We start from the raw sequence: 27,187 nt of genomic DNA on the forward strand, positions 1-27,187 counted from the left end.
CCCTGCAGTAGAGTATCAGCATCTTAAAAAAACACTCAGTAGGCCCTGTCTCTTATACACATCTAGATGTGTATAAGAGACAGCTTCACTATCACCGCCAGGTATTGGTGGCAGGTGAAACCTGGGAACGTGATGGAGCGCACGACTGGGTCGGGTGGAACACTTTGTTCACCTCTAATGGAGGGATGTGGTAATGAAATAATATGCTTAGCATTCATTTAACAAATAGGCAAACGTTAAATAGCCTTTAGTCCTGTACTGAGACGCACTGTTACGACTTACATGCTTAGTGGGTTAAGAATTCGTCGCAATATGCGAAGAGGCATACCTGTGTTTATATTCTGTAAAGACACAGTTTACGTGCTGTCTCTTATACACATCTAGATGTGTATAAGAGACAGGGCACATACAGTTCATATGTACTCATATTGATTTCTCTTATTGCATAGGTTGTTAATGCCCTCCGTATGTGCTCGCATACTGTGTCTTATTCATGTGCCCATACACACACCGGTCGTATACACTTCGCCTGCTTTACATTCTTATGGTTCTTCTATATTGTCGGTGTAAATAAAAGGAGTGGAGATTAGCAGGACCTCAAAATAATACTCAAGTATGATCAATGATACCGTACCCAATCGAGCGCACTTACGCCCCTCTTGAATAGATCTGAATCGCTTGTTTACTATAAATTCGTTAAATAAATCCGCCATAGTTCTTGATTCGTTACTGTTGTTAGGGTTCGAATCACATTTCGTTCAATTATCAGTAGGCCTGCTACTGTAATTCCCTACCGGTAATAGTCCCATTGGATTTTAATCAAAAGTAAACAAACGAATAATGTGAGCCTGATCACATTACTTTTAGTACATTTTTCTACATACCAATCAGCAATTTATCAATATCATTATATATAGGACAATTTTCAATAATCCACGGAATAAAATAGCGTTTGTGACCGCGCATTTGGTTGCACAAAAGAGAGTTGAATAACGACGGACATTGGCTGGTCCACTGTAGTGGCATGGATATTCCTGCCCCTCGATAGCCTGTGTTGTTTGTGGGCATAACGCCCGTTCCACTTACCAGTCGTTAATTTGAGAAGAACCACACCAAAACAAATAAATCCTTTTAGAAGTTCAAGAAACATTTTTCGTTGAGAAGCTTGCAAGTTTGGTCCGGAAAAACAAAAACAAAAATCAAATTTGGTTGACAAATAGAAGAAGCGGAAGATCGAGAGTTATAATTCCTACTGAATCCAGGGAGCTTCTATTCGGGCGATCGTTCTCAACTGGGATCAGGCAATGGTTTGAAGCAAGAAAATCAAAGCTTATACAGCAGGACGCCATTAATCATGATAGCAAGCAATTCATGTAATTGCAGGCTTTTATTTCGATCTAAAGAAGCGAGACAGGCTGTCTAGACTGCTAGGCCCATTGACTCACCGGCGCTTCTTGCTGTCTAATCATTTCAGTGGGCTGAAACGGCCTGCCTTTTCTTTATCGATAAATCCCCAGGGTTATAAAATCATCTTTAACCACCCAAAATAATATCATACACAATAACCTCTTAATCCATTGAGGAGATACAGTGTTTTCATACCTTTAGATTACATCCACTTATGAGATAAGGTATAGACATTACCTGGAACACCATTCACGATTGTGTGCAGGTATATTTAAGTAAGCAAGCATTTTATTTTCATAAAAAGTATTTTCATCTCTTAACCCAAGGGAGCAACAACAGGTGGAATCCAATCCAACATTTATGAGGGTTTCATAGGCCTATAGCAGTCTATTTTAAGGCCGAACACTACTCACTTCACTATCACCGCCAGGTATTGGTGGCAGGTGAAACCTGGGAACGTGATGGAGCGCACGACTGGGTCGGGTGGAACACTTTGTTCACCTCTAATGGAGGGATGTGGTAATGAAATAATATGCTTAGCATTCATTTAACAAATAGGCAAACGTTAAATAGCCTATAGTCCAGTACTGAGACGCACTGTTACGACTTACATGCTTAGTGGGTTAAGAATTCGTCGCAATATGCAAAGAGGCATACCTGTGTTTATATTCTGTAACGACACAGGTTACGTGATGAACTGATGACGATATTAATGACGTCATTATCCTTTACATCAGGTATCCCATGTGGTGATAATGAAACTGATGGCGATGCTAATTACGTCATTATCATTTACAACTACTAGCCCGTCCGATGAAAGCGATACTGAGGACGAAAACGCGGTACTCGTTTAATGGCAGTGAAGGAAAATATATAATAAAAATAATAAGGAGCATATAATGGTGAGTGATGGTGGTGACGAATGAAACCTATGTTCCATTCGTGACCATCTATGAGAGAATTATGGCGGGGATGATGATGACCTCAATAGCGAATGATGTAGGCCCCTATTGTTAATAATGTAAATGATGATAATTTTCAAGATGATGATTATATTTATGGTAGTTAACGCGAATGCTGTCATGATATCACATGTTCTTAGCACATGAGTACCAGTGGTGGTTCTGTTTCCTTACTTAAACCTTTTGCGATTTGAACGTTTTTCTCATCCTCTTTGTCCTTGTTCCTCCTTGAATTTTATGTCTGTAGGCCTACTATTTGTTGATTATTGATCGAATAAATAAATGAATGAATGAATAAAAAGAGTCTGGGGCGTAGGAAGGGGGAGAAGGTGAACTGGGAGCCCCGATGATTAGGTGAGGATGTGCTAGCTTGCAAAATAAGGTGATTTGAGGCGATTTTTAACTATTGAGCGTGATTCGTTCAGGGGAAAGACTGGGTAAGTATTTTTTTTTTTGGTAGGGCGTGCGCCCCCACATCCACCCCTAGATACGTCACTTATGATTACCCCAGTGGAACAAACAGAATACTATATACCAAAATATTGCAACAGTAATAAGTACGGTGGCTGAACGACAAGTACCCAATTTACTACTCCTGGGTGGAGATAGACAATTGTGGGTAGGACACAAGCGGAATACACAGCCAGTTTTTGACTACCCGCTGCACCAACCGAAGTTGGTGAGTTTCCTGATGATGGTGTAGATAAATAGGCCTATTACATAATGATTAGGAAGATGGCAATAATGACAACGAATGTGAATTGAAATTATGTATTTATTATTATAACGACGATAATTATGACGATGATGATGATAGGACCTACTGATGTTGACGGTGATGATAATGATGGTACCAATCAAGATAAGAATGATGATGATAAATGAAATGTATATAAAGATGCTGAGGATGATTAGCGCATGCTTCAGTATCTACGTCCCGTCCTTGTATTTCAAGGATGTAGCTCGACATGATTAGGGGTGGATTTAGGGGGTGTGGGCCGGCCCGCCCCCCCCCCCTTTTTGGGAGGTAAAAAAAAGGAGAAAAAAAAGAAAAAAAGAAAGAAAAAATGATAGCCCACAACGCCTCAAATTTTATTTTCGGGCGTCCAGAATTCGGACCCCCTAGCACACTATATACCAAAATATTGCAACAGTAATAAGTACGGTGGCTGAACGACAAGTACCCAATTTACTACTCCTGGGTGGAGATAGACAATTGTGGGTAGGACACAAGCGGAATACACAGCCAGTTTTTTAACTACCCGCTGCACCAACCGAAGTTGGTGGGTTTCCTGATGATGGTGTAGATAAATAGGCCTATTACATACCGTAATGATTATGAAGATGGCAATAATGACAACGGATGTGAATTAAAATTATGTATTTATTATTATAACGATGATAATGATGACGATGATGATGATAGGACCGACTGATGTTGACGGTGATAATAATGATGGTACCAATCAAGATAAGAATGATGATGATAAATGAAATGTATATAAAGATGATGAAGATGATTAGCGCATGCTTCAGTATCTACGTCCTGTCCTTGTATTTCAAGGATGTAGCTCGACATGATCAGGGGCGGATTTAGCCCCCCCCCCCCTTTTGGGAGGTAAAAAAAAAAAAGAAAAAAAGAAAGAAAAAGAAAAAAATGATAGCCCACAACGCCTCAAATGTTATTTTTGGGCGTCTAGAACTCAAAAATTTCGCGGGGACATGCCCCGGACCCCCTAGGACATTGTTGTCTCGATCGGCCCAAATTTCCTCCCCCCCCCTCCTTTTTGTACATCTCTGGATCCGCCCCTGATGATCGTAGGCCTAAAACTTCGTAACTGCAAAGGAATCTAGAAACCACAACCGCAACCACATGAAGCTGGCCGAAAAAAGAAACCCCCAACCACACGCTGACCTATATATCGAGAGGATCTGAAACAAACCCATCGATTCCTGATCCAGGCAATCGCCAGGAGATTTTACCGAGAGTTATCGCATTTCCCGAGGAAAGCTGACGAACAATCGCAGGCTGTCATTGACAAAAATCTGTGGATCAACTTGTAATTGGAGTGGCGTATGTGTAGATGACCATTTGACGAAGGCCGAACGGAGTGCCTCTCACTTAAGTCCTGACCACTTCACGAGACCATCTGTAGAGGAAATGACTTTCTCCCGTCGGTTGGTCCCTCGACAGGTCAAGAACATAGAAAATCGAATCTAGATATATTTAGCCACGCAATAAACCAATTATCTTGTTTTGGTAATAATCCAGGGTTAGAATTAAAAAGTTTGCACGTCATAGTTTATATGAATATTTATTCATGTAGGCTTGCTTAAAATGTCAACATCCTCCGATATCCCTCCTGCGATTAGTTATAATGCAGAGCAACGCATAACCGGATAATAACGCTGTACGCGCGACTAACTCATGCAACCGGTATATTACCGTACTATAAAACTAAACTAGTTTATCATTTTGGCCAATGACCTCTCATCAATTGAATTCGACTGATCCTTGACAGACGGTACCAATAACTGTTTTATTCTGACGTCACTTGTCACTTGACCATTAGTCTTATCATAAATCTGGGACAAGAACTATGATGATGACATTATGTTCCTAACAGAAACATAATAATTGGAGTAAAGGTAACTAGTTTGTGTTTGGCGGAAATGATAAAAGGTAGTCAGTTGTCTATAGTGTTGATTATGGTGATAATGACGGCGTCGATGATGATGATTAAGAAACAAATAATTATGATAAATAGAGGGTGTGCTCGCTTCGCTCGCTTTACCGCTATTGAATGTCGCGATTAGTTTCGATAAAAAAAACAATAGGACCACTAAAAGAAGATAGGTTGATATGTTGCATGTTATATGGCTCAGTTATTTTCTTTACGTAATGTCAGAAATGCAGTGGTAGTTCAGGTACAGGTTTTGATTGCAGTTTATTATCATTTTTCAAAACATAAAAATATTTAGAAACCACTAAAATGTGTTTACTGTAACCCATTGAAAGCCGAAAGCCGACTGTGCTTGACGAAAATCGACCGTGTTTGGATGTTGCTCTTTTGGCGTTCCATATAAAGCCCACTCCTGTGAAAAAAGACTGTAGTCATGTTTTCCTTCAACTGAGCTGATTGGTATTACATTTACTCCATGTGATGGAGATTCCGATGATCTATGTTGTTATACTGTTTTTTTTTCAGATCGGTAGATTTCGAATTCCCAGACGTCATCTGAGGTCGTCGGTTTAGTAGGCCTACCGTGATTGTAGGCTCTTTAAAAGCGTAATTGTAATATAGATGATGAAGACGATGATGATGAGGGTGATGATGCTCATGTTGACGGCGACGACGACGATCATAATGATGGCGATATTAATATCGAACATTATCGTTTATCATTATTCTTACAAACACGTACGGTATGAAAACATTCGGACAATGAATGATCGTTATCACTAAAATACGAAATTGATGTGGCAGTTTGTAATCTCAGCAACACTGATTTATGCGTATATAAATGTAAACCAGCGGAGTGAATGAATTCTTAATGAATGAGTTGTAATAATTCAATTCAATTTATTAAAAAAAAAAAAAAAAAAAAAAAAACATTAGCGATGATGATGATGATGATGATGATGATTATGATGATATGCAGATGAATGATGATGGTGTTGTGCGGCGATGAATAATTAATATTGATACGATGGTGATGTTGAAAGTATGAAAGACCATTATATATAGGCCTAAAAAAATACAATCGGAATAAAATCAGGAGTGCGGAACAAGGACTTAGTTAGGAAGGGCAAAATCGTCTAAATCCGCACCTGTAAATATTTTGTGCCTAAAGTTAATATAGGTATACGGATAAACTGTGTTGTTTATTCACGAATCATTGGTTTACTGTTGTGTTTTCATTTGTTGCATGGTCTTCGGATGTCACTGTTACTTCGAGTTTTTGGGCTTTTTTTGGTTTAGGTTCAAGAGGATGAAGCAGGTGTCGGGTTGAAATATAAGATGTCCAGCACAGTAGTTGAAGACATATCAATGTTAGCCATGAGCAAGCGCGCATGACGAACGACATTTTGTTTTTTAAGTTATTAATTTGATTTCAACTACAGTACTGAACCTCCCTGACTTGATATTTAGGCCTAAAATATTTATAAGCATATATTGAAACGCACACACGTAATGCAGGTACAAACATTATAATATAAAAAATATCTATATATTATACAAATCGTTTTTGTTTGAATGCCAGCAGTAACGGCAATCCAATCAACGGCCGCCGTGGATTCAATAGGTCGTCGCATCCGTATTTTTTTGCAGAACGCGTCCTTAAACTGAGCATTCGAAGTTTCAAAGTAATAGCCTCTTTAGGTGACCACAACACTAGTTGTAAATCTTTATTCGTTATGGGATTATGCAATCAAATCCAAAATTTCCTATTAAAAACGACAATATTAACCAACTGGTAAGTGGAGGATCCATGCGTGTGCGCACACGCGCCACTTGAAAATATATGCAGCTTGTGGTCTATTTAATTTGACTTGACCGACAACTTAAGTTCCAGTAATTTAAGCAAGTACCCGTTTTCAATAATCTTCACAAAAAGATCTGCCGACAAAGACCTTAAAGTTGAACTCAAGGAAAGATCACGTCATTGAATATTATTCTTAAGATCACATTAGCTCTTACAGAAATGTGCATTCTGGTGCGTTTAAAGTTGTAGACGCGCTCGCGCAGGCCATTTGATATTCAATTTGCAGGTGAAAATTGAGGTGAAATTGATTTTTGAGGATTATATGCATTTTATAATAATAAATTTATGGCTGTAAATAACTCACACACGCACATATGCTCTACTTCCTAATTCTGGTTGAAAACAGAACAAAAATAATTTCAGAACGAAAGATATAAAATACAGAGACAGGGTTTAATACAAGCAATTCTTTGAGTTATGTTGAGAACAGGACAATTCTGGAGTTTACAAAGCTAACTGTAGCTTTAGTTTTAACATAATAAATTACACATGAAAAGATTCCATAGAACGCATTTGAGAAAGAAAAAAGCAATGCTTCTGAGAGACCAAGTACAGCAACACGGTATGTAATAGGACCGTAGAAAGATTTTATTAGGCCTACTCATCATCATCAGTTGAGCGAACTGGGAACTTCGAAAAATGAAATTGTCTTGGTCATTTCGTTCAAGTTTCATTGATTCGCAAGAAATTAAAAAACTTACACACCATTTTAATCAATTTTTATTTTTGTACATTGGTATTCTAGTGGTCTATTTTGGACCACGGCGGTTCGGTGGTTGAGAACCAGAGCACTAAAGCCATTTAAACGAGTAAACTAAAAAGGAAAAGAGAAGGGGATCGAGGTGAAGAAAAAAAGGGATCCGTAATATGATGAGTTAATGGACCTTTTTAGTCAGTAGTTATATACTCCGAAAAGGTGCATTATGCGCATTGAACGATAATGACGCAATGACGAATTTACTGTAAATAAACCACAAATATCGTGAATGTTTGGAATCACATTTAATCATGTGTTTTATTCCACGCAGACATACTCTATATTTATATATATATATTTCTACATCGATGACACAATTAGCAAGGCATTCCATCAACTGCTTATACTATATTTTATACGATAAACATAATTCTCTGCACAGAGGGCAAAAAAATCAATGACTCTTGTTAACGTTATTTCAATGTTTCATAATTGCTAAAGCATTTAAGAAAGTACGATATGATTTCGAATAAGCGATGGCCTAACGAAGATACAGTAATTATTAAACCAATGGACTTTCGCTAAGCTCCGCCCCTTGGCTGTTCTTGCTAAAGTCTCAGAAAACGACAGGAGCTTTCGATTGCACGACGACGGTAGGACGTAGAACGTAATGACGTCACTAAAAGTCATCTGCGCATGCGATTACGTTCAGTGCTCGCCGTGTGTATTCTAGGACACAAATTTGGCCAACTACGTATGCAGAAAAGGTAGGACGCTCGGCAGGACGGTCACGCATGAGTGATTCCGCTCTAGCGTCGCGCAAATGCGCGTATTGCTGTCCCTGTTCCGATTGGTCAGTTGTTAAGTTTGATGGACACTCCAGAAATGTCCATTATCAATCAAAGGACTGTTTACATGACGTCACATGAATATTAATATTGGACATGGTATCTTGATTGTGATATGTAATTTTGTTTAAAGTAATGTATTCCTCTCCGTCATAAAGTGAATAATGTAACCAGTTATTAGGTAAAAGAAAATGCATTTTTAACTTAAAATCCACTTAAGTATCGCATTAGCTGCCTTTCAATAAATTGTATAAAAAGGAAAAATATTATACAAGTAACATTTAATAATTATATTCAAATAATAATCAATATTATTGATACTTAATGTTAATAAGCCAATTCATAGTTAGAACTGTGCATGCTAATATCTGAGGTCAATCAAAAAAACCTATGTTGTGTGTATGGTGTTGTAGATTAAACTTTATATAAGCATGCGTAGGTCTAACTTCGAATTGGCTTATTGATAATGAATAATATATACTATCATTGTGGTTTAATTAAATTTCATATAAAAATATTGGTCAATATGGAAAATACATATCTCTTAAAACAATAAAATATGATAAATAATAAAAATAGGCCTAATAATAACCATTATGATGATGTTGATGATGATGTTGATAATGATGACGATAACGGTGATGACTTGTGATGATGATGATGATGATGGATTTGTTTCGTTTTGTCTCTGGATGCTAAAGGACAATAGCCTAATTAGCTGCAGACTTGATTTAGCAAAATACTTATGACTTGCACCGTATCACTAACATTGACTCACAGTTAATATTATCACATTTTCGTTACAAAAAATAAATTCTTCTGCAAAACATGATACCATCCACGGAATAAAAAGCGCAAAGGCACGTTAGAGGAATCATAACATTTGATATGTGGTGCACCTTCATCGTTGATTTGTTACTCAATACTACTACAAATACGCTACAGTAGAACGCATTGTAACCATTTTGGATTCTATTAAAGCTGATCTTCATATACTTGTAGTTAATATATCAACTATGGTTGTCCTCAATGGAGTAATGGTGAGCGAATATAAAATGCAATGTGTTCAAATCCAAAAAAGTACAATATGTTTCCTCAAAAGCAAAAATCAACAGGTCTACAATGGCGTCTACTGAAGGGGTTTACTCCAAATTAAGTTAATGATTATAATCATCATTGAAAGGTAACACAGAGTAATGTTCATCCACTGATAATAACCCGATAAAAAATGTGTCACAGATAAATGCAATCTTTGGTTTCTTGAAAAGGAAGCGACACATATTACACAAAAACAAATAACTTGTTAAACAAGGAAAATGATACTTCAACAAATTGACTTTAGTTCTTCTATATACAACTCTATGATACAAGCATACCATTTTAAATGGCGCCCTCTATATCAATTGATATCGCATTACTTCAATTGCATAAGTAGGAGATTTTATCAAAATAAAAGCATGCTTCCACAAGTCCGTGTCTTAGGATCACATTTGATATTCAATTTGCAGGTGAAAATTGAGGTGAAATTGATTTTTGAGGATTATATGCATTTTATAATAATAAATTTATGGCTGTAAATAACTCACACACGCACATATGCTCTACTTCCTAATTCTGGTTGAAAACAGAACAAAAATAATTTCAGAATGAAAGATATAAAATACAGAGACAGGGTTTAATACAAGCAATTCTTTGAGTTATGTTGAGAACAGGACAATTCTGGAGTTTACAAAGCTAACTGTAGCTTTAGTTTTAACATAATAAATTACACATGAAAAGATTCCATAGAACGCATTTGAGAAAGAAAAAAGCAATGCTTCTGAGAGACCAAGTACAGCAACACGGTTGCAGTAGCATTATTTTCTTTAAGCGTAACCATGGAGGTATAAAATTGTTTTATACCTCCATGGCGTGACTAACATTTCATGGGAGTTGTGACTTTGATCTTTTCCAAATCTCCTGCCGCAGTGTAATATCAAAGTGAGCTATGTAGACGATGCCGAGTACCGCTGTAGTAGGTTCGTGTGGCACCGGTCGCAGACCCTGACTGGCTTGGCAGACGAAGGAAGTGGCATACAGTTGTCCGAGCAGCTATTGCAATAAATACCTCCACAGTTACGACAATGGTGCTGTAAGAGAAATCGGTATGATAGGCACTTCTATGTTTATATTTGTTATTAAAAAAAACAAATTACAATAGTAAGAGTATATAATAGTGATTATAATTTTTTTGATTGATAAAAAAAGATAATACAGTTTTTCTAATTAACAGTGCTTAGACCATATGGGGCTTGCCATGCTAACAACAGTATCACTGACCAAAACTAGAAAATTGATTTTTTTATTATATTCATATTTTCCACATTAGGCAAAATAAAATAAATTGTTTGTTTGCCCTTCTTTTTTTAAAAATGATAAATAGGGGCGGGTGGAATAAGTTTTTTTTTTTAATTTCGTTTAATTTTTTAAAATACTCATCACATGGAATAAAAAAAAAAACCACAGAGGCCTAGAATGGCAATATCTTACATCAGACAACAATTTTAGACTCATTTGTAGGGCATCTGGCAAAAAATACAGATAAATTCACTCACATTTTTTTTTTTAATTTGTAAAGAAAAAAGCTAAAAAAACCTTTTTTTATGTTCTTTTGTTTTTCTACCCCTATTTTTTCAGTGAGTTAGGGGTGGGTGGAGGAGGGCAAACAAACAATTTTTTTTTGTTTGGCCTGATAAGTTTACAATACAATACTGCCACATTCCTATGTTAATTACTCAGTTTAAAATGTAGCGATAGTATGCTGGCCTTGTGATAGCAAGCCTTATATATATATTGTCTATGCCTGATTTATGCTTACCTTACGGCGGGCAACAGAGAACGGTTTTTCACAAGACATACATGTGAGGGAGTCCTTGTCACTTGTCCATACACGTTTGTCTAGTGCTGTTACTGCTTCCTTCATATCGTCCATTTTCAACTGTGACCTTCAAGAATAATACAAAGCAAAATATAAATGGTACAATAATTATCAGCAAGTATTTATCATATATAAAGGATATGTTCTCACACTTCTGCTAACGGTTAGCAGGATCCGGATCCTGCTAACCGTTAGCTGCCATGCCTCCATACGAGAAGATCCCGATCCGGATACCAAGAATATGATGATCGAATCACTGGCCAATAAGTAACTGGAAATTGTAAACGCGTATGTGTAACGGTTAGTGCTAACCGATCGGGCATTCTCACGCAGGTGCTAATGGTTAGCGCTAACAGTTAGCTACTAGGGCTCTCGTGAGAACCAAACCTTATAACTCTGTTCTATGTAAACAATACATTAACACGTTTGCTGCCATGGACGTGGGTTCACGTTCGACAGGGTTCAATCAGGGTGCCAGGAAGCAAGTTGACATCCACACCTGTCTAAACAAACCACTTTGCACGTAAATTTGCTGGGAGTCATAGTACTGTATGTTTGTTCATTTTTCATTACAATTGATGGGAATGATTTTCATTATGCCTTGGCGTGTCGGATGAAACTAGGAAAAAGGTTTGGCAGTCCACATTTTAACAATATGATTGTAAAAGTGTATGGTAGTAATGAACATTGGCTCAATTAAAAATAATCTTTAGTATAGCTTTAAGTTTAAACTTAAAATAATTTAATTTGTTCTTAGTAAAAAAAAAAACACTTTTACAGAGACTACAGTACTTAATAAGACCTAGAGAGGGCAGCATACAAAACACTGATGGAAAGGAAAATACACTTTTTTAGATACAAACTTAAAAATAAAAAATATAGATAAAAACTGTATATAAAAAATAGACAATGAAGAATCACAAAATAATAATTAACATGACGAATGATTCAAAATGATGACAGCATTTTAAAAAGGAGTAGCTAAGTTTTGTTTTTGTAAGAAGGAACTGGTACGGAGTCTAAATGTACTATTAAATATAATGTAAAGAGTGCAGTAAACACACATAAATAATTAAATTTAAAACAAAAACAGGAGTGATGATATTTTCCTGATGCAAACACATCAAAAATAAAATAAAAAAATTAAATAAATATAAATAAGTCAACAAGAAAAAAACAAAAAAAAAACCAAAAAAAAAACCACCCCAAAAAAGCAAATAAATAAATAGAATTAATGATTAAATGAATGACTTAATAAACAGAAAAGAAGAAAACTCACTCGCTTAGTTTTGAACCCATTTCTGCTAAAGCTAGCTCCTGTGCTTCGCAGGTCTCTTGCAGGTGGCTGTGCTCGTCGGATACCTTTACATACTGTTCTCTTAGGCTAACTAGCTCGCCAACATCTTTCTGAAGTTGTGCAACCAAGTCTTTCTCAATACTCAAATCTTTTTGTAACTGGTTTCGCCACTCGCGCTCAATTTTTAAGTCTGTTTCTAGAGCCGAGCTAAAGAAAATGTTAAAATGAAAAGTTATTATAACCATTATCAGCAATTGATTATCATAATGGCTGAGAAAATAATGTAATTAATTAATGTTAATCGTTGCATAAAATAATAAAATAAAATAATAATATGCAGGTGGTGTAATAGAGAGTATATACTAAAAACTCTACATGTTTTACAACAAATATATGGATTTCAAGTTTAACATCAACAGAAGAATAAACATTTGTATCTTTACATCCAACGACATAGAGAAGAAAAATATAAGTAAATGTGTGGAACAAAACAACAAACTTACAAATACAAAACTTCAAAATGCTTAACATTTGGGGCTTGTCATGCCAAAACCCGCATAGATAACCAAACAAGAAAATTGACTTTTCAATTCATATTCTCAACATTGTAAGCTTTAAGATGATGGGCCATAATACTGCAATCGACTTACTATTGCCAAAGCTATGAGTAAATGTATTATGGCTTCTCTGTATACAATACTGTCGTTTCTTATACTGATTACTCAGTTTAACATTTAGTGACAGTACGCTGGTTTTGGGATGAGCCTCATTCAGTATGACATGATTTTAAAGAATTGAAACAAAAATAAAATACTGATCAATGCAGCTGATGTCACAAACATTAGATATACTGCCACCCAAAATACTAGAAAAACCTCAAAATATTACTCATATAAAAGCACATCCCAACTTTCAATAAAATCACATATTGAAAAAGAACACACATTTTAAATGATTTAAACAATTTTTAATGTATTACTACAAAATCTTTACATTAGATGTCCATGAAGACTGGATAGGCAATATTCTTAATTGTTCTAATTTCAGTTGAAAGCTGAAAACTTTCTAAAACATGCAAATAAGAAATTCACTTTTCTATTTTCAAGTTATATTATTTAGGTGGCAACATATCTTAACATCTATTTTTCATTCAAATGTCAAAAACCAGGTTGTTTTTAGTAAAATGATTAAGGAAATGAAACCGCTAATAAGATAATATAGTAATACTGAGTACAACAAATTTCCACTCAAACTGCAGCTGTAAGTCCTAACCAAACTGCCACTCTTACTCTTGGGAACTCACCGTTTAAGGTCCTTTTCAGCAAGAGTTTGGCCGAGTTTACGAGCAGTTTCCATAGCAGCCTGCTTATCATTGTCACATATCTTTAGCCTGCATGCATATATAGGAGTATGGAAGGCAAAATATAAAAAAGAAAAAAAAGCAGAAATGGAATTACTAAAGTTACAATAAAAACAAATGTTACATACATTTAATGAATGAAGTCAACAAAAAGTGTAGGGAGGGTCGTGCAGAAGGGTGAGACTTGCAGGGGTGGTTAGGGTTCAGCAACTTTTTTCGCAGTTGTTTTCAGAAAATGTGTGAAATGCCATTCTTTTTGTATACATTATCTATGAACACATATTAAATTTAAAAATTAAAGGCTGAGTACAATTAATATTGATGTAGTTCATGACTTGTGCTTTATACTGTTGAAAAGAAAATCATCAATTATATTTGTCAGTAACATCAGTACCATCACCTTTATTATGTATCTTTAAACATCATCTTCAAAATAATCAAAATTCTTTTTTTCTTTTTTTTTTATGAAACGAGGTCAGGTTTTTAGAACAAGTTGTTAATGCTGATAACATAAACTACAGGCATATCAAATTTTAATTAAAGTTTAATTAAGAATCCATGATGACTTTAATAAAGCATGATACACTAATGAACAATTTAAATGCAGTTTATTAGGTTTGCTTGGTACAGACAGTTCTATTACTTCACAAGGGGTAGGCACAGACCAGCTTTTCTTTCATACATTTTCAGAGAATTAGAAATACATATACCAAATACTTGATACTAAACATTTAAAATCAACTAGAACAGCTTAACACAATGGTAACATGCACAGGTGAGGTCATATAAAGGAATGCTAAATGGTATTGGGTCAGGTGGAAGATATTTAAATATGATGTAAATTACTATGCAAATCACACATAATTTATAGCACAACCTACCTTTCTTCTAATGCTTTTATGGTTGCTGCCATTTGGTTCGTCTTCTCCTCCAGTTTCACAACAATGTCTGATTTATGTTTAGCTGTACTTTCAAAACTCTGAAAAGAAAACCGTTGAATTATGTAATTATCCCTGATCAGACGGTGAGTTAAATGGCTGAGGGGTTAAGGCAGGGGCACCAAAAATGAACAGCCATAATATCGGTGCTGGTTCTGGCCAAAGGTTCAGGTGGTGGAACAAGTCTTCTTGGATAAGTACTATAAACTGCAGACTGAGAGTACACAATTTGGCTCATGTGCACTTTAAAGAACCTAGTACATCTTTCGAGACAAGTAAGGGGTTTATCAGGTAGCTCAGATATGAAGAGACCCCCAGGAGCTAAGTAAGTTACTGCACAAGCTTGTCCACCCTTGAGCGCTTTGGGACTTTGTTCGGTATAATGTGCTAAATAAATCCAACTACTGTACATTACATTACAAATTCCTAATAAAAATATAACTTTCAAAAAAACATACCTATAATATAATGGTTCAAAAACAAACCACATTTTTAGGATGTCTAGATGTTTGGTGTGATTAATCTGAGTTATAAATTTTAAATATTATCATCAAAAATATTATTGACAACCATCAATTTTCAAGTAAATATCAAGTTCTAACTTCAAAGACATTCTCAACCAGTGGCAGTGCCAGAATTTCCCCGACAGGTGGGCTGATGTCCTTGACAAGAAAAAAAGTGGACGTGGTCGGGCGTCGCTAAAAACCTTTCGAAATTTAGGGGTTCCAAAGGCTTATTTAATCGATTTTAGAGTCTATTAATATGTACAAATACATTTAATTTTTTTGAATTTTTTTTTCTCCCGACGAATCGTGGTTTTTCTCCCCGACGGGGAGGGGGGAACAGCCGCCCTGAAGGGGAGGGGGGTGGCTATAGCCCTGCACAGCGCACCAATAGTGCCTCAACTGTTCTCAATTAACTAACCTGTAACTTTGTAAAGAGATCTAGATTGATGGCCTTGATATCTTCAAGTTGTTTCCTAAGGGTGACTATTGTGTCTTGTTTTTCATGGATGTCCTTCTCCAGTAATTTCATTGCCATCTCCATTTCTGTCTTCATACTCTTCTGCAATTCTAGGTCCCGCTCAAGTTCCTATAATAATGCAAAACAAAATTAATTTTGTTATAGGTACTGTTTTTCACCTGCAAATATGCTACACAGGAAGGCCTAAGGATTAAGTCACAACAAAAATATAGAACAGATATTAAAACAGACATTACAGTATTGCTGGACAAAATATACTGTAAGCTTCAGTATTTTGAGAACATTTAGATAGTTATTATGTTCACTTTTTATTTTATTTTTATTTTATTTTTTCGGCTTTACACTGGCAACAGTACAAAAATATATATATAAATAGAAATTCCAACTTTTAGATAATCCTAAAGGTCCTGTATCTTTTATTTTTTAATTTTATTGATTTGCTGTATTGGTATTACCTGGAAATAAATACAATATAATAGATAAATATTACATTATATATTATTATAACCATTATGATTTCAAATTCTGGGAGATAATTGATAATGCAATAGTAAAAACTTGTAAAAGCATGCAAGTATCATCATGAGTTTGCGGAAGGTGCTTTATTTCGGGAGATTCTTGCTTGCTTGTGGGAGTGTGGAAGGACATCCAGCAGATTTCAAGGAGACTCTATTCCTGGACTCTGCTGGGGATTTGGGACTGCTAGGCCCTGAGCTTGGTCATTGGATTAATTACATTAATGACATTTCAGGGTAGCTAGACATCAACTTGTCCTTCCTCTATTAAAATATTACTAATACTGACACTAACATTATCATTACTCAATATACATGAAATACTGTACACAAAACAGTACATTAGCTAATATTTCTATGTGTAAGTCATACTGTATATACACCATGATTTATTATAGAAAAAAATTGCACTAACATCACTATTTGTTTTATAGTGGTCTTTAAGTGGAGGGAAAATTTTCAGTTGGGTCTGCCAAAACCATGGTCTTTGGTCTATAAATCGAGGGAATCTAATTGGAGGGAACAGCTAATGATAAAAGATAGGCATTCATCTGGGGGTCACAGAAATGTGGACTTTAATTGGAGGGGTCATTAATTTGAGGATACCTACACTTGTTTTGGAAGATAAATCTGGGAAATCTGTTTCAATAAGTTTTCTTCAGACATCTAAATATATTTTGCTGTGCATGGTGATAACTATTATGGTAAAAGCATGCAAATATCATCATGTGGGAGGTGGTTTATTTCAGTAGATTCTTGCGTGCTTGTAGGAGTGCGGAAGGACTTCCCTGGAGACTCTATTCCGGGACTCTGCTGGAGACTTGGGACTCCTGGGCCCAAAACATGGTTCTTGGATTAATTTAAACATTTCAGGGTAGCCAGGCATCAACTTGTCTTTCCATTAAAATATTACTAAAATTCCCACAAACATTATCACTATTCAATATACACAAAACACTGTACACAAAACAGTACATTGACCAATATTCCTATGTGTAAGTCATATATATCATAATTTATTATAGAAAAAAAACTTGCGTTAACATCGCTATTTATTTTATAATCGTCTTTACTAGAGGGTCTGCCAAAACCATGGTCTTTGGTATCTAAATAGAGGGAATCGTTAATTGGAGGGAATAACTAATGATAAAAGATAGGCATTCAACCGGGGGAGGGTTAATTAATTATGGTTAATATGAGAAAAAATAAATACCGTATCAGGGGCTTACATTGCGTTCCTGTGTTTGACGTTGTAAATCTTCTTGCGCAGACTTGTAAAGTGAATCTAAGCCAGCTCTTGATGTGTTGTACGCTTCTCTCTCAACGTCCATGTCAGCTCGTACAAGCTACAAAGTACCAACATAATTTTACCAACATATACTGTAGTAAGCATTACAACAGTATATATAATCATGGAGGAATAAAATATTATATTTATTTTACCAATATTATAAATGCCATCCCAAAACCAGCGTACTGCAGCTGATTACAAATGGAGTAATTAGCATAAGAATGTTGCAGTATTGTATACTTAGTGCAGAGAAGTCATAATAATTTTTTTTTATGTATTGATGTTAAGAGCTTTGAACGACCAACGTACTTTCTGTAAGGACAAAAATTAATTTGATTCTGATTCTGATAACAATAGTAAGTCAATTCCAGTATAAAGGGCCCATCGTTTTTAAGCTTACAATGTGGAGAATAAAAATAAAAGTTAAAGTTAATTTTAATTTTTTAGGTTACTGATGTTGGTTTTGCGATGGCCGCCTCATATATTTTACCAATATTATATATATTTAATTCCTCCATGATATAATAGAATTTTTGTTTCTAGAGATGTACTAAACAACTTTTCTTCTTAATTACTGAACATATTATTAAACATATTCAATAAGGAAAAACGATCTACCCAGTGTGATATTATCTATTGGAAAATGAAAATGTAAAAGGAAAGCATGATATGCAACATAGAATATAGAGAACTTTAAAAAAAAACAATAGTAACCTCAATTTTTTTAGATACATCTTGAGAGAGTCTTGCGTTTTCATTCTGATACTTTTCATTCATTGCTTGAATACTTAACAGGTTGTTATTGGCAACAGCAAGCTGCAAAAAGCAAGGTAAGCATAATACAATCGATACAATTGCATCTTTATTATTTACTATGTAAACATAATAATAGTTTGGCAGCAGCAGTAACCATAACAACAAGCAGCAGCAACTATAGCAACAATTATATCAATACGGAAACACATCCAGCTGTTAATTGGATTACCACATTTCTATCCTCTACATATACAGTCTGTATGTCGCATATGTGCCTAATTAAGAGTATGTGTCTGAATATCTATATTACCAAGAAACTATTATATTAAACCACCAAGTCCCCCTGAAACACGCACCTCTCGCAAATAAGGCGTGCACTTTGGCCTTAAAAAATTATAATAAGCACTGTGGCGCTTATTGTATCATTTCCAGAAACATGACATCATGGTATGAGCTAAATGCTACAGTCTTTTCACATTTTACTTGGTTATATAAAAAGAAATGCGAAAATATAACTGAAAAAAAGTTTTCCTACAAAAGGGTCTCCATCTATATAGTCAATCATTACATTTAAAAAAAAAATCCCTTCCAATTTATCTATATCAGCCCTACACAGTACCATTCTGAAAGTATCAAAATTTTTTAAAGGGTTTGATGGAAGTACGCAAGATAGAACACCCTACCTCTTGCTTCATATGCGAATTGTTCTCCTCAAGGCCTTTGACCCGGATCTGCAAGGAACTTATCTGAGCATTGAGGTGACGATTCAACTCTTCCAGATAATTCTTCTGATCCAGGATGGATGAGATATCAGATGTCTGTGCCGGGCTTCCACCATCAGTAGCAGAACTGCAATGAACAAGAGGAAAGACTGAATAATTAATTAAGAAATTAGCTAGTAACCAAAAGTACTAATGCATGTATCTCTCATGTTCCAATATAAAGTGTGTTCAGATATTTTCATTTCTGAAAATTAATAAAAAGCAGGACTGATCCAGAGAGGGAGGCTGAAAGTGGGGCAGATTGAGACAACACTACCCTAAGGGGTTCCGGGATAATGCATACCCCCACAAAAATAACCTCTGAGGCATTTCAATTATTTCTTTTTCTTTCTCTTTTAATTTCCAAAAGGGAAGCCAGGGCCAGCCCGCCCGGCTCCCCCCTAAATCTGCCCGTGTAAAGATAAAACTTAAATTTCAATTATAAGAACATTTATATAGTTTTATATATAAGTGTACTATTGATTTTTGGGTAATAAATTGTCAATATATAGTATAAATAAATATATACATATACATAAGCATATATAATATATACATAAGCATGTACTGAAAATACTAACATGCACATATGCATGTATGCATAAGGTATGTATAATATAATTATTGATAGGATCAATAATTTAATGTTTAATTCACAGTCCACTTTATAGTCTTAAAACTATTGGGGGCAGAAAACAACATAAACTATAAACACAACACAATAATAATTCTCTGTAATACATTGCCATTAACATTAAGAACAAATATATATTGTCAAACGCCATACCAGGCTCCTGTCTCCTCTGGTTTGTCTAAGTAGTTACCATCTTTCATAAAAACACTCATGTCAAGAACAGATGGGGCAGAATCAAGGTCGTCCCCCTTCAGGTACAGGTTGCAATCAATCACGTTGAGGCCGACAAGAAGCCCCGCAATGACAGCCGCTTCCTCCTCCATCAAAGCAGCCCCTGGCTCGTAAAACTCACTGAGAAGAGAAAAAAAAAGTCAGATAGTGAGATGTTATTGAATGGTCATTTGGAAATTAATATAATAATCTATATTTTATCACCATGTATCAAAACCAGTATATATTTATACACTTTATTTACAATTCCTTAAGAGCAAAGTTTGGAGCAAGAGCCAATTTTTTGATAGTACAATTAAAAAGCAAATTGAAAAGAAAAAAACAAAACAAACAACGACAAAAAATATTAACAAATAACTATATTAACCGGCAGTAGAATTTAAGATGGGTTACTGGTTGAAAAAAGCAAGGATTTCAGATATAGATTAACGAAAGGAAAAACAGTATCAATAAAGAATGAGAGAATTTCTGAAGATTAATAGGGCATGTCATACTTTTTCAGAGACAGTTTGCATGAATTACGTTGTATACTAATTAATATGTTAAGTGTACAAAATTGTGAGGAAGGGCAAATGGTAGGGTGGCACTGCCCTCTAGACCTGTCTACACTGCATTTTCAAAGCAAGAGTTGTGTAAGACTATTTTGCCACCTACTACATCATCACTGACAGTGTTCTTCTTAATCTGGAAGTTGAGGGCCTCTGGATCCATATCTGACTGACAAGGCCCCAAAAGATTCATCAAATCAATAGGCCTAGAGCAAAATATTCAATTAATTTTAAACTGGAATTGTTAAAGGAAACGGGTAATTGCTGCGAGTAAGATTAAGGTTGAGGTTAGCAATTTTTTTTATTGATGACACCATGGCTGGATACGGCACTGTTAATGTTAAAAACATGTCTTCTTTTTGATGAATATCGGTAAATGAAGAAGGAATATAGTAAACAGAACTACCAATACATTTTGTGTGGAAAAGATAATTTCAATGTAACCTTGTTGAATGAAAAATACTAATACGTATTCATTAATTAAGCATTATTAATAATATAATTAATACTTAATATAATTAAACAGCATTTAAACAATATTATGTGTAGTTTGGGCTTTGAAATTCACTGTAGTGTTGACGAGCCATAATCTTCTCTAGGGAAGGACACTGAAGCCAACATATGCTCATTATTAACATTAGAAATTAATATGATACTAACTTCATTTAATGCGTTTTAAATGAGTTTGAAAAATGAGCAAATCTAAATTGTATGATTAGGGAATTTTAATTGTTTATCGAAGGTAATGCAGTATTTCTTTAAATTTTAATTAATAATCTTGGTACAGAATTATTTATCTCAGCAAAAACTAAAAGTATAATAATTTTGGTAGCAGATTAAAAATGTCTCAGATGACATCTGTTGACAAATGGTCTGTCATTAACACATCTCCTTGGCTATATGTCACCACTTGAAGAGCTAAGACAGAGACGAAAGGTTTCTAGCCAGAAGTAATACAGTAGAATTAGTAGAAGCAGCAGTGATGTATCTATTTGCCTTAAGATCATAAAAGACATTGCATATTCTATTAAAGGTAAGATAGTTCTGCACCTTCATCACTTATTCGAAATTGCATAAATACAAGCAACGGATGCAGACAATTGATAAATATCTAAAACTTGATAATTATGATGACAGCCAATTCAAGAGAAGTAAGGAAGTTGGCCACAGATAGAAAAGGGTGGAACCTGATTACATAGTGTGTAAATACTGTCTTCAGATGATAATTAAGCGAGCAGATGATGATGATTAATATAAGTAATTGGAGTGGACCTGTAGCTTGTAAGTTAAGACACTTGCCAGTGGCGGATTCAAATTTTAAAAAATTAAAATTAAAAATAAAAAAAAAATGGAAAAGAAAAAGAAATTGAATTGTAAAATTATTGGACTGTGGGTGATAGGCAAATAACATTGGGAGTTGCAGTGATGACGTCACGACTAACTTATAATAAATATTATATGTGTGCTCGTATATGGTCATGACGATGTCATAATACAGTACATCGAAATATGGGCAGATTACTGTTATTTGTCACATGAACTTTGATAGTGTGAATAAAGGTCAAGCTGTATTATCAGACTTTGTTTACAAAAAAATAATGGACCCTGTTGGAATCCTAATGGTACCCCAGCTAAAATCACTGTCCACACTGTCCAAGCTCAAATAAGAAATAAATTAAATTAAAAAGAGTTTAAATACAGTTATTACTTTTACCTGAGAATGTCTTTTCTTTCGATCAGCGCTCGGAAGTAATCAGCAAGTTTTTTCTGCATGAGTGCCAGCCTCAGCCAAGCTCGACTGCGACCGATATTTGTCCTGATATTGACACACATAAAATAAGGAGGAAGCAAAGATAAATCATTATTATTAAGTATTTATAATTTATTACTTGTCGAGAGCAATCATTAATAAAAAAAAAATCATTAATTCATATGTTATGGTTTTTAAATTCAACATATTATTTTTATAGTATGGATATAAAAACATATTGAAATCCATACTTTAATAAATATATTTTATTAACACCATTAAGACATAACAGTCAATACATTCATTCACCTATGAATCAATATATTATTATAAAAAAAAATTATAATAACAACTTAAATTATGAAAAGACTAACAATATAAATATATATATATATTAATGCTTGTAGTACACAAAGTATATAGTTCTGAAAAGAACTGTTGTTGCTGGTTGAGAATATCTCGACGTTTCGATTGAGTTGCTTTAATCGTCTTCAGGAGAATAATATCTGCAGAAATCCCAAAACAGTGAAATACTTTGTTTTGGTTGGTGAGACTTGTATAAGTATATTTATACAAGTTGGTGAGACTAATATAAATATATCAATGGATTGTTGACATGTCTCATACATTGGCATTCAATCATATTGACATCCACGATCGACCCAAATGCCTCAGTCATCCATCCATGAATCCATGACTTACTTTAATCCCGGTAGATTCCTGACACTGTCCGTAATGTCCTTGGCTTCCGGCATAATCTTCTCTACTACTTCCAGAGCACTCCAAAATTCCTTCTTCTTTTCCAGTACAAATTTCTTACCTAAAATTAAAAAAAAAAATGTTATAATATTATAATTAATCATTAAGTATATAACAACATAAACATCAATACATTGCAATGCTGTAGACTACATGTATAATAGTACTGCCAACACCAAAGAAATGAGGATAATGATGATAATGAGATGACAAGGATGAGAATTGATTATCATGACAATGCTAAGGAGGTTGATGATTATCTTAAATTTGATGATGTGATTATACTAAACAGATAATTATGGTGTTCTATGCTCATGATGATGATAATAATTATGATCATGATGAAGATGATGAAGGAGATGATAATGATGATAATGATAATGACAATGATAACAACAATGATGATGATGAATTTGATGAAAATAATACAAATGATAATGTAATGATGAAATGAAAACAATAAACTGGGTCGATATTCCAAATACATACTTCACCCCTCTAAAAATGCTACTATCTGTACACGTTCAATTTTCTTCACAAGTTATAACTATGTAATTGCTTTGAAAGGTAAACCAGATATATGATTCCTGGCCACACATTACTCTGCATGCAAAAGGACATAAACCTTTACACATCCACAAGTGTATCAGAATCATGTGTGGTCCACCCACCCTTTTTGCAACTATATTTTACAATTCACAGGTGCAATGTTTATTGTACAAGTTGCACATTAGCGCAAGTACAAATTTATGTACCCTGGGAATTGCAGTAAGTAGAGCGTGGACAGCTATGGTGGTTACCTAGGAAGTAACCTTGAATGCAAGAGTAAATTTCCTAAGACCCAAATACTAAAAGGTTTCCAACTGGTGTGATCTAATTATGTGATTTATTTATTACATTTGAAGGTATGTTATTCACTTAACTTTATTTTGGTTCAATTCCTCACCAATCGATTAATGCAATTTTGCCACCTCTATTGTATGCATAAACTCTTGAATATAGATAATTAATTTACCAGTATTGATTTTTTCATATAGTAAATGTGATTTTTGTGACATAATTTTGAGATATAATCTTGAATTAAGTGACCGTATGGTATTAGCAGAAATTGCATTTTTTGATCTGTGCATTTTAAAGTTTATAATACCAATAAATTTATTACCTGGGAATATCACAGTAAGCAGAGCGTGAACAGCTTTGGTGGTTACCTAAGAAGTAACCTTGAATGCAAGAGTAAATTTCCTAAGACCTAAATACTAAAAGGTTTCCAACTGGTGTGATCTAATTATGTGATTTATTTATTACATTTGTATTGTAGTCTTGTATTTTATGATTATTTTACTTTAGTTTAAACTTGGTTATAAATAAATAGTTTAATAATATAATAATGTTTAACTGATCTTTATAAATAAACAATTCAGTATTTTTCATTGATTTTCAACATATTTTTTTCCAGATGTAATAATAATATGTTTAATGTAATAATAATGATAATAATGCTAACTGATCTTTATTTAACAAATAATTCAATAGTTTAATAGTGATAATAACATTGATCCTTATAAATAAACAATTCAATAGTTTAATAATAATGATATTAATATATGTTACTGATCCTTATAAATAATTAAATAGTTTAATAATAATGATAATAACATTGATCATTATAAATAAACAATTCAATATTTTAATAATAATTTAATAGTTTAATAATATGATAATAATGTTTAACTGATCTTTATAAATAAACAATTCAGTATTTTTCATTGATTTTCAAAATATTTTTTTTCCAGATGTTACCAAATGGCATATTTCAAAGCTTGAAGCTGAGGTAATTTTCCAGCCATTAATAATGAGACTCTTGAATGATGTACTTGTGATCATTAACATAGTATGGTATTACAAGAGATTGAAACATGACCTTGGCTTTTACCGACTGCGCACCGCATTCAATCTGATGAAACATTAAAAATACCCAGTTGATTGCCGGACTAGAGTATTTCATAAAAAATTACAATGTTGTTGATGATTTATAGGAATTGTATTGATAAGTTATTCTTGACATTCAAAATAATATAACTAGCACGTAATACCAAGGAATAATTTTATATGAATCAAAGATATAGCATGATACAGACCTACAGTCTTTATGAAATAAAAATATGACATACAAAAAATGTACATGATGTGTGGGAAAAAATCTAGATAAACAAAAATACTTTAACAAATATTATTGAAATATTGATAAGTATGTTTACGTTTATCCAAAATTATTATAAATTTATGATAAATATAAACACTCCAATAAATATTATGGATAAAAATGATCAATATCTATGACATTTACTGGATTGTTTATGTTTACTCTACAATAATACTGTACTCCAGTAACAGGGTTTTAAGTTTTGAGAAGATATTTCGGAAAATTGAAAAGAAGCCTTCAACACATTTTATATTTTTTGTGTACAGTATGATGGCTTCAGGAAAACTAATAAAACTGTAGTTGAAACATGCTTCTGAATTTGTGGTAGATGGAACTCCGGGAAGGTTAGTATTAAGAGTATTGAAATGGTACTTATGTAGGCCTACAGTATGTATGCATCTGTAATGATCCTTACCGCTAAGCCACACCCCTTGGATACTGTTGCTAAGGTCTAACAGGCACTGTTCTGATTGGTCAATTAAGTTTGATTGACACTTGAGAAAGGCCCATTGGCAAATAATAAAATAAAATATTATGGATAAAAATAAACACTATCTAAATCACTGTTCTTAATGTCAGTTGTTCATTTTGAAACTCTAAAAAAGGTCCATAGGGAAAAAATATTTTCTCATTCTTTTCAAATGAATGCAAATAAATATTGAATTTAATTTTCAAGTTGTTTATGGTTCTCTACAGCACATACATCTTTAAATAAAAGTCTGAGGAAGATTTATGTCTCCATCGAGAATCAAGCGCTTTTAGTAAAAGCACATACATTTCTGAAATATTTAAAATTACTAATAATGTTTGTGGAATTTGATAAATTGCATACTTTTATCGTCATAATAAAATAATTTGGATATTTCGATATTTAATACCTTTGTTCTATTACTAGCTTTAAATGAAATCTTGAGTTTAATGGTATGTACATTATGAAGAAAACAGCCAAACTGACCTAAATTTAAAGTGACTGAGTGGAATTAAATTTACATGTTTAAAAATCTATCATGACAGCTAATAGATTTATAAGCTTTTATTCATTCAGTACCAATATTCTGGTTTGTACAGTAAAATATTTACTGATACTGCATTTTGTATGCACAGGCAAAGAACTTAAATAGCAGAAGAATGAGTTGCTCCACGTATTTGCATTAAAATTGATGGAACATTCGCCCTCCTGCGGATGAGGTAAAATTGCTCTCCGTGTACCCACAATGCTGTTCCACTATATTGGGAAGCTGCTCTATCTTCTGCTATTTATTATCTTTGGCACAGGTACCGTAAATTATGTACGGAGTATATTTCCATATTAGCCAAATAAAATTTAATCTGAATGTGTTTTATCACCATAAAAGAATGTTGTAGCTCTTGTATAAGCTCCGCACCAAACATTATTTTTTTAGCTAAGTGCCATGGCGCTTAATCGAGAGTACAATTACCCTGTGTGTAATGTAATACTTTGAGAAAAACAGGGTTTTAAATACAAGGTATACAGTGTTAAAATACCACAATGAAGACAAGAATTTCTTTATGAATGTTCAGTTACGATGACATTGGATCTATGATTAGGTCTACCGTACTACGGAAATACATAAGACAGGTAATATGGGAAGGGTATGTAAAGCGCCACGCCAATATTTTTTGATAAGCGCCGCTCTTGAACAAGCGCTGAACTAAAGCCTCCAAAAATTTTGTAAGTACTGCGGCGCTTATTCAAGCATTTACAGTACCCTTGGTTGGACACATACCAGCATGTAAAGATGATGTAGAGGATGCACGTC

At 34.1% G+C, this 27,187-nt stretch overlaps 2 protein-coding genes across 4 annotated transcripts in view; both read right to left on the reverse strand.

Moving 5' to 3' along the window:
- LOC117122840 overlaps positions 1 to 1,623 on the reverse strand; it is a gene marked incomplete in the record, with an annotated part of 10,861 nt that extends 9,238 nt beyond the window's left edge. The window contains 1 exon segment of the mRNA XM_033268592.1: positions 1,087 to 1,623. Coding sequence (XP_033124483.1) covers positions 1,087 to 1,150 — 64 coding nt within the window.
- Positions 1,624 to 9,796: 8,173 nt separating this feature from the next.
- LOC117122886 (RUN and FYVE domain-containing protein 2-like) overlaps positions 9,797 to 27,187 on the reverse strand; it is a 34,074-nt gene continuing 16,683 nt past the window's right edge. For 2 of the 3 annotated variants that reach the window (XM_033268653.1, XM_033268654.1), the window contains exons 3-14: positions 23,147 to 23,264; positions 22,409 to 22,510; positions 20,069 to 20,266; positions 19,204 to 19,369; positions 18,479 to 18,580; positions 17,703 to 17,819; positions 15,899 to 16,066; positions 14,918 to 15,015; positions 13,980 to 14,066; positions 12,659 to 12,883; positions 11,320 to 11,446; positions 9,797 to 10,591 (exon numbers count right to left, since the gene is read on the reverse strand). In XM_033268653.1, coding sequence (XP_033124544.1) covers positions 10,448 to 10,591; positions 11,320 to 11,446; positions 12,659 to 12,883; positions 13,980 to 14,066; positions 14,918 to 15,015; positions 15,899 to 16,066; positions 17,703 to 17,819; positions 18,479 to 18,580; positions 19,204 to 19,369; positions 20,069 to 20,266; positions 22,409 to 22,510; positions 23,147 to 23,264 — 1,652 coding nt within the window. In that variant the 3' untranslated portion in view covers positions 9,797 to 10,447. The remainder of the gene's footprint in view (positions 10,592 to 11,319; positions 11,447 to 12,658; positions 12,884 to 13,979; positions 14,067 to 14,917; positions 15,016 to 15,898; positions 16,067 to 17,702; positions 17,820 to 18,478; positions 18,581 to 19,203; positions 19,370 to 20,068; positions 20,267 to 22,408; positions 22,511 to 23,146; positions 23,265 to 27,187) is intronic. The other variant, XM_033268655.1, reaches the window with a different exon arrangement.

The sequence above is a fragment of the Anneissia japonica genome, unplaced genomic scaffold (assembly GCF_011630105.1).
Source record: "Anneissia japonica isolate Jap-2015-1 unplaced genomic scaffold, ASM1163010v1 scaffold287711_len853857_cov187, whole genome shotgun sequence".
In the NCBI taxonomy this organism is placed as follows: domain Eukaryota; kingdom Metazoa; phylum Echinodermata; class Crinoidea; order Comatulida; family Comatulidae; genus Anneissia; species Anneissia japonica.